General features: G+C 42.9%; 1 protein-coding gene across 1 annotated transcript in view; it reads right to left on the minus strand.

Moving 5' to 3' along the window:
* npr3 (natriuretic peptide receptor 3) overlaps positions 1–7530 on the minus strand; it is a 61562-nt gene extending 54032 nt beyond the window's left edge. Inside the window, exon 1 of the mRNA XM_024138569.2 lies at positions 6511–7530. Within this exon, the coding sequence (XP_023994337.2) occupies positions 6511–7180 (670 nt within the window). The 5' untranslated portion in view covers positions 7181–7530. The remainder of the gene's footprint in view (positions 1–6510) is intronic.
* Positions 7531–9427: the final 1897 nt, after the last annotated feature.

Genomic DNA, 9427 nt, shown 5'->3' on the forward strand with positions numbered 1-9427 from the left:
TCTGTCTGTCTGTCTGTCTGTCTGTCTGTCTCTCTTTCACCCTTCTCTCTCCCTTCATCTTTCTATTTTAGTCTGTTAAAGGAGAGCCACGAATGAACAGAGGATACCTCTGTGCAAACATTAGACAAAGCTCTAGTAGCATAACCAGTCTGAATGAAGAGAGACAGAGAGAACATTTCGGAAAAGGATGCCCCATCACAGTTTCCCTCTTGAAACCATGCTGTCGATCCATCCAACCGTCCATCCATCACTCCACCCACCCACAAGCTAAAACTCACATGGTAGACACAAATCATAGAGAAAGCAGACTGTATTGCAATCATCTCTGATGGGTGGTCGAATGTTCGTGGGTTAAGGAATAATTAACTACATCATTTCCACCCCTCAACCAGTATTCTACAAGAGCACAGACACACCGGTCTCTACATTGCAGATGAGCTGAAGGCAGTCATCAATGACCTTGGACCACAGAAGGTATTTGCACTGGTGACAGACAATGCTGTGAACATGAAGGCTGCTTGGTCTAAAGTGGAGGAGTCCTACCCTCACATCACACCCATTGGCTGTGCTGCTCATGCATTGAATCTGCTCCTCAAGGACATCATGGCACTGAAAACAATGGATACACTCTACAAGATAGCTAAGGAAATGGTTAGGCGTGTGAAGGGTCATCAAGTTATAGCAGCAATCTACCTCACCAAGCAAAGTGAGAAGAATAAGAGCACCACATTAAAGCTGCCCGGCAACACCCGTTGGGGTGGTGTTGTTATCATGTTTGACAGTCTCCTGGAGGGGAAGGAATCTCTCCAAGAAATGGCCATATCACAGTCTGCCGATATGGACAGCCCCATCAAGAGGATCCTCCTGGATTATGTCTTTTGTGAGAGAGTGGTAAAGCAGCCTGAAACTCCTGAAACCTATAGCAGTAGCCAGTGGACGGATTGAGGGAGACAATACCATCCTGTCTGATGTTCAGACTCTGCTTGCAGATGTAAGAGAAGAAATCCGTACTGCCCTGCCCACTTCACTGTTGCTCCAATCAGAGGAAACTGCAGTTCTGAAATACATCAAAAAGCGTGAAGACTTCTGCCTGAAGCCCAATCACGCCGCAGCGTACATGTTGGACCCCAAGCATGCTGTCAAGAGCATCCTGTCTGGTGCAGAGATCAACAAGGCCTATGGTGTCATCACTACCGTGTCTCGCCACCTTGGCCTGGATGAGGGCAAGATTCTTGGCAGTCTGGCGAAGCACTCCAAGCAAGGACTTTGGGATGGAGATGCAATATGGCAGTCGTGCCAACATATCTCATCAGCCACCTGGTGGAAGGGACTTTGTGGATCTGAGGCACTTTCCCCTGTTGCCTCCATCATCCTCCAAATCCCACCAACATCAGTCACCTCAGAGCGCAACTGGTCCTCGTTTGGGAACACACACACCAAAGCACGCAACAGACTGACCAATACAAGGGTTGAAAAATTGGTGGCCATCCGGGCAAATATGAGGCTTTTTGAGCCTGACAACGAGCCATCCTCAACAAAGTTGGAAAGTGACAGTGAAGATGAGGCCTCAGAGTCTGATGTTCAAGAGGTGGACATTGAGGAAGTCCAGGGAGAAGACATGGAAGCCTGAGAGGAAGACAACCAAAGCTTTAGTTTCTATCATTTTACAGATGTTGAAAATGTTTTTGGGAGATGTGATGGATCGTTGGGATCATTCAATATTCCCTTTCTATTATTCTTCAGTGAAGTCATCCCATGTGAAGAGTCTATTTATTCTATTGGGAGGATTTAATCTTTTGCAATTATGTGTACTTATGATAAGGTAAAATGTTTATGTTTCTGTCTCCATATGATATGGTAAATATATCCAATGCAAAAAACATCTACATTTAAATTATATTAATATTAATTTGTATATATATTTCCGTTAATTCCCATATATTCCTGTTAATTCCCATATATTCCTGTTAATTCCCATATATTCCTGTTAATTCCCATATATTCCCGTTAATTCCCACGGAAAGTTTCCACCTCTGAATATTCTCCAACCCGTATCATTAGGTATAATGGATATATCCAAAGAAATGGCTATATAGATATGGTAAAACAAACAAAAATGCACATCGTTTGCTGTCATTTCAGCTGCTTGACGTGATTGGGTGTTAGCTTTAGTTGGCTAGCTAGCTAGCTAGCAAAGGAGAAGTAACGTTAGCCTAGCTATCCCCCATAACTATATTATTGACTTGACAATACGCTTCTGGTTGCCTATTTCTAAATTATAATATTAACCCATATGAAGTCTAAACCTGTTCTAAACTGGGGGGGGGGGGGTGTCTACTAAACTATATGCAATTGTTTTAAGAAGGTGAAACCAAGGATCATTTAGCTATTTCATTTAGAATTTTAAGACCCTTGAAGTCTCAAAAAAATATATATAATATTTTATGAAAAATAATTTTGGGCCTTACTGCTATTAGCCCATACAAACGCATTGAATAACAGATTCACTACATGAACAGATAGTCCCCCCCAAAAAAATATCAAGAGGAAGTTGGTTCTGAAGTGTATGTCCTATATCTGAGAGATATTGTATAAGAAAAATCAGGAAACATGATTATTATTATTTTTTAAATACATGTATTTAACCCCTTATTTTGGCATTGAACAGTCTCCATATATATTTCCAATCATTTTTTTCAACTGGTACCGGGGGACCGTCAGATGAGTCTTGTGAGGCCTGTGGGCATCTTAGAGCAAAACAAAATCTCACTTCCCATAGAGGGGTCATAATAGTTTGTAACCCAACTGTTCGGACGCTACAGATGATTTAGTGAGAAGACCGGTTTTCGGGATGTCTCCTGGTCTGACCAAACACCACTCTATCTCTGTCACCTTTCACCTCAGATGGGATGTCTCCTGGTCTGACCAACACCCTCTATCTCTGTCACCTTTCACCTCAGATGGGATGTCTCCTGGTCTGACCAACACCACTCTATCTCTGTCACCTTTCACCTCAGATGGGATGTCTCCTGGTCTGACCAACACCACTCTATCTCTGTCACCTTTCACCTCAGATGGATGTCTCCTGGTCTGACCAACACCACTCTATCTCTGTCACCTTTCACCTCAGATGGGATGTCTCCTGGTCTGACAACACCGCTCTGTCACCTTTCACCTCAGATGGGATGTCTCCTGGTCTGACCAACACCGCTCTGTCACCTTTCACCTCAGATGGGATGTCTCCTGGTCTGACCAACACCGCTCTATCTCTGTCACCTTTCACCTCAGATGGGATGTCTCCAGGTCTGACCAACACCGCTCTGTCTCCTTTCACCTCAGATGGGATGTCTCCGGTCTGACCAACACCGCTCTGTCCTTTCACCTTTCACCTCAGATGGGATGTTCTCTGGTCTGACCAACACCACTCTATCTCTGTCACCTTTCACCACAGATGGGATGTCTCCTGGTCTGACCAACACCGCTCTATCTCTGTCACCTTTCACCTCAGATGGGATGTCTCCTGGTCTGACCAACACCGCTCTGTCTCCTTTCACCTCAGATGGGATGTCTCCAGGTCTGACCAACACTGCTCTGTCACCTTTCACCTCAGATGGGATGTCTCCTGGTCTGACCAACACTGCTCTGTCTCCTTTCACCTCAGATGGGATGTCTCCAGGTCTGACCAACACCGCTCTGTCACCTTTCACCTCAGATGGTGTCTCCTGGTCTGACCAACACCGCTCTGTCTCCTTTCACCTTTCACCTCAGATGGGATGTCTCCTGGTCTGACCAACACTGCTCTAGCTCAGTCACCTTTCACCTCAGATGGGATGGCTCCTGGTCTGACAACAACTGCTCTATCTCTGTCACCTTTCACCTCAGATGGGATGTCTCCTGGTCTGACCAACACCGCTCTGTCTCCTTTCACCTCAGATGGGATGTCTCCTGGTCTGACCAACACTGCTCTGTCTCCTTTCACCTCAGATGGGATGTCTCCAGGTCTGACCAACACCGCTGTCACCTTTCACCTCAGATGGGATGTCTCCTGGTCTGACCAACACCGCTCTGTCACCTTTCACCTCAGATGTGGAAGTGCAACATACAGTAGGCAGATGCTGTGGATTGAGATGCATCCAATGAAAAATAACCAGATATCTCTAGCTGAAAACGTATGGATTTAAAAAATATATATATATTTGATTTCTGTGGGGGTGTAGACATAGACTTTAGGGGGTTGAAATAATGATTTATTGAATTTCTTGTCTATCATCATCACTGAACCTCTGCTTCTTAGACCCACTGGGCACATACTGGTTGGATCAACATTGTTTCAATGTAATTTGACAACATACTATGATGTGAAATCATTTGTGGAAAATACATTGGTTTTGAAAAAAAACTCTAATTTTCATCCAATTCATCTAATTGTAAACACTGAAATAAGGGTAATAACAGGTTGATTCAACCTGGGTGGGTACATGTCAATGATTTGTTTAGCATAGCAACATGGAATGAATAGAATGAACGACTGGGTCAAAACATCCCAAAACTTAAGATTTAACAACCAGCCTGTTTGGTTAGCAACTTCAGAACTAACAACTGGCTTTTGCCTGGACTATATCATCTGGTGGAAAGATGAAATAAAACAAATTTATTCATTACAATGACGTTTTTTAATGAAAACACGCAGTTTATCTTTTTTTTAATGTTGGCAACCGTTTTATTAAAGCAATAATGCCCTTCGCCTCAGACCTAAGAACCTTATATAAGGGATAAATGCCGATGTTCTGTACATTACCTTGGAAATAATGAACAATGCAGTGGGACAAGGCGGATCCGAGTCCCTTTGAGGAGTTCATTTTTCCAAGGCTAATGTACAGAACGGAGGTGTTTAATCTGTTTATGCCACAGTTGCAGAGAAAACAACACTAAATAAAACATTTAACGGTATAAATATATATATGTATATTTTTTATATGTTAATTTCTATAAGCAAATTCATGCTTTGTCCTCTTTTGGACGCTAGTTAGTTGTATATTTATGAACGCAACCCACTAGTTCATTCTGTATGTTCCGTTGCCAGGGGATATATTCCGTTGCCATGCTCGCTAGCAACGCTCTGATCCCTCGCTTGCTAGCTAGCCAACCAGCTATACGGCTAACACAGTCACTACTTCTGCAGCCAGAATAACAGCAAAGTAGCTGCATTTGCGCTTATTTAAGCTGTTTTCTATTGATATTCATGTGTATACATCCATAAGAATGAGCCGGTGATGCCTGGTTTTCCCTGGCATAGTTAGACAAGTTTGCCTTCTCGTCAGGATACTGAACACTTCACTACGAGGAGATCGCATTGCATATCAAAGACTAGGGCTAGAAACTGGCTAAATAGTTTGTTCCTAGCAAACCTTCCAATATGACAACCCAATTATAAAATCTCAGTTGCTGAAAACAGCTGGTCAAACTAGAAACATGTGGGAGGATTTGACAGCATAGCCCACTTGTGTCATGACTGTAACAGTAGGAACCAGAGAAATTCATCACTCACCACGTTAGGGCACCAGATGCTCCCCCCAAAAAAGATGTCTCTACAAAAACAGATCAATGCTAGCTAGCTACATTTTATCCTCGTCGGACCTGCGTTTACAATGTATCCCATTTCAGTTTGTGTGGTTGTTGGTTTAGCTTTATGTCACTTTGTAATAAATACGGTCTGTATGCGTAGGTGCATATTGCATCATGATTCCAACTGTCCACTATCTGGTTTTAATGCCCTTCTAGCATTTCAGAAACGAATATTAAACAATGCTGTGGCAGGTTATCATGCCTTATTGCTTAAATATAACACCATTCCACTTATCCGCTGTGTCACAGTAACTATGGCAACTGACATGTTGCACCTGTTCTCCACTGTGGTAAACATGCCCTTGTGATTATTCACACTTTATAAGCACCTGGCACATTGATAAGACAGCAGTCTCACTGAGCGAAGGTATACTGTTGTAGCGATTGAGGGGGATCCGTCTGAGCAATACTTGAACCAGCATCCTTAAAGTGTGCCATAAAGGTCAAGACCTCTTGGTATAGTGTGACTGCTCTTACGTACATACAGTACCACAGTAAAGGGAGAGAAACTACACCATGTTGCAAATAAATGAACAAGATGGGAACCATTTCATTTTCATTTGTGTGAATATGCCATGTGAATATGCCAAACATGTGTTCTTGATACCTGTTGTTAAGGCTCGATTTGACATCCAATGGGTTCTTCACATAACCTACCTGTAAATATTTGGCATATTTCGGGATAGGTTCCTCAGATACTGGGCATATCTGGGCAGCAGAAACGCATGCCAATCACATAAGTGTTTTTTCAATAAAGCATAAGATGACATGTTAAGTGGAATAAGTGGAATGAATGGCACGATTAGCAGATGGGACTACTGGACCAACTATTCTGACATTTAAAACTATACCCTGGGACAGACTAGAGACGTTTCAGTACAGTACCTTCACTCTCGTAGATATATGTGATGATGTCGTCTGTGTTCAGGCGCTCTTCTTTAGAGTTGATGGCATAGGTGACGGTCTGATATTCGTCCATGAGTTTGAGGTGCACCCCTTCCATAGTGAAGTAACAATTCCTCTCCTTCTTATCGTCATCGTAGATCAGCAACGCGTCTTTCCAGTTGAAGTTACGGAACATCGCCAAGAACGTATCTGCCATTTTTAGGTAAGACGGAGAGATTCGGGTTAGGCGAGAGAATTCTTTCTCTTTGTCTCTAAACCCGCTGGCCAGAGCACCTGCCGATATTACCGGGATGTTCCAGTGAGATGCCATCCTTACAACCGGCGCCGCGGCGTATTCACACACCGGACCGAGCACCAAGTCCGGTTTCTTCTCACAGGAGCGGTCCACCAGAGAGAAGAGTGCATCATTGCCACAGTCGGAATCCTCATAACGCACGTTGAAATTAAGTCCCGAATACAGACCGCCGCCGATTTTCAACCCCTGCTTTGCATACTCGATGGCCGGTGTCACTCGTGCTATTGAGAACATATACGAGTTATTTTTGGGCAACATCACCAATACTTCGATGTCTTCATTCACGGCTGTACTTGTCCGGCCAGGTAACAACCCCAGCCAAAGGTACAAACACAATGAAATGAAAAATGGCATGATGCAACTTTAAAAGTTATTCTTTGCCTGTAATCAGTAATAATGCAATATTGGAGAGATTCTATCCTCTCTGTATAACTCTCTCTCTCCAAGTTCAACTGCGTCCCCGGAGCCGCGGAGCGCGCAGGTAAATTGCAAATGTGGAATCTTTAAACAAAAAACACAAAAAAATCTAAATTGAATTGCCTTTTTTCTTTGAATTAATGAAATAAAATGTCTAAATGTATTAAGTGTATGATCCGGGAACAGAGAGTCTCCTGCAACCTGCTCAACTGATGGAAGAATCCCCTGAGTTTTCCTAACTAATTCTCCCGTTTCCCTGGTCAATCCTCTTGTTTAAATAAGGTAACTGCCCAGACAGCTACCACACACGCTGGCTGAGGGGAGGAATTTTGAAGAATCTGTTCATTATTATTCCTGCGTCATCCCTGTATGATACACCTCTTTCTTAAAGCTACAGGTCCCTCTTTTTTATTTTTTATTTTACAGAGAAAGTAGAGTTGTGCTGCATTCCACTGTACGTAGGCACACTTGGATTTACAGGCACCGAATGCACTGGGATGCATTGCCTCATACAAACAATGGTGTGGTCTAAATAGAACAATTAAAATAATTGTATTCAATGTTTCAAGAGAAGGTTTTCCTTTGCTATTTTCGATACAAACACATGAGTCTAAGCAGTTTTTTGTTTTGTTTTACGCAATACAATCCAATAGACAGTATGGTACAGTATCGTATAGAACGTCTATATCTTGTATTTATAGACTAAATACGTGTAACTTACCTGATCAATTTACCCTGAAGTCAACAAGGTGTGACATTGATGCATACTGCACAGTGATAGGTCTACCGATCATCTAATTAGTGTTCACTTATAGAAACCCCACTTTAACATATCCAGTATCAGATGTGTGCTGAGCGTTCCAAAGCGGAACTACTCAATGAAGGATCAACCTCTTAAGTCTACATGAGGACTCCCTGCGTGGGAGAAAGAGTAACCCTGCTATAGACTGACACCTAGTGGTCTACAACCGACATGGGCTATTCTACACTAAAGCTGTACGGTAGGCCTTACTTGATCACCGGGTTGAGATTCAAATTGATATGTCTTAGCTGTCCTGACCAATTTGAACCAAAAGCAGTGTCTTTTTCATTAGAATAGAGTGTTGGTACATGTGGAAACGATGGATAGAATCAATACTAACTCCAGTGTTGTGTTGAATACATATCCAAACAGCCCGAGTACTGAACGTTGGGTGTAGAATTAGCAAAGAGGGAGGAGGGCCTGTTTATATATTTATCATCATGCCCCATTAAGACGTCGGCATGCAAACGAGTCACATAACAAGTTCCCTTTTACGTGAGGGTAACAACCTCTCATTCACATCACCTTTTAAATGTGCTGCCCTTATGTGCCACTTGGTTTGTGGCTCATTTGACTATATAGAGCTCACATTCTCCAGGAATCTCATTATAATAACGACAGGGGTTTTGAGGTAATGTAATGTTGCTCTAGTCTATACTCCATTTATCCTGATTACACCAATGGGTGCAATTTGGAGTCGCTTATTTAGAGGCAATTGGCAATTAAGAGTCATTCTGCTTAACTAGACAGCTTGTTATTTAATTGTACAGCATCCTGTGCTGTAGCTAGGGGTTGTGTAGCTACTGTAGGTGTAGGTCTCTATGGGGGGCTGGGACAGTCGCTGAACAACTGACGCCTTCTTAGGTAACCTTCACAGATACTTGGAGACAAAGGCCACTTTATCCTGCAGACACATTATATTCTACCTGTTTGGTGCCAATGCAGATCATTTGAGCTGTGTGTGTGTGTGTGTGTGTGTGTGTGTGTGTGTGTGTGTGGCGTGTGTGTTGTGTGTGTGTGTGTGTGTGTGTGTGTGTGTGTGTGTGTGTGTGTGTGTGTGTGTGTGTGTGTGTGTGTGTGTGTGTGTGTGTGTGTGTGTGTGTGTGTGTGTGTGTGCCTGCGTTGTATAATTTTCCAGGAAGATGACCGGTACAGGCAGGGCAAGTTGTTGATTGTGTGTTAGTTCACGTAATAAGGGTTCTGGTTTATGACCGCAGCTCTTTTAAATCTATTAAAGGAGTTATATTATCAAGGCCATCTGTCAGCCACGACAGGGTGTGTTTATATCAACGCTACATACTTATTTTAATGTCCCTGTGTTTGTTCGTGTGCAAAGAAGACACTTGATCCACAGACAGGAGATGTGTTGTAAGTGAAGCTAT

The sequence above is a fragment of the Salvelinus sp. IW2-2015 genome, unplaced genomic scaffold (assembly GCF_002910315.2).
Source record: "Salvelinus sp. IW2-2015 unplaced genomic scaffold, ASM291031v2 Un_scaffold1518, whole genome shotgun sequence".
Taxonomy (NCBI): domain Eukaryota; kingdom Metazoa; phylum Chordata; class Actinopteri; order Salmoniformes; family Salmonidae; genus Salvelinus; species Salvelinus sp. IW2-2015.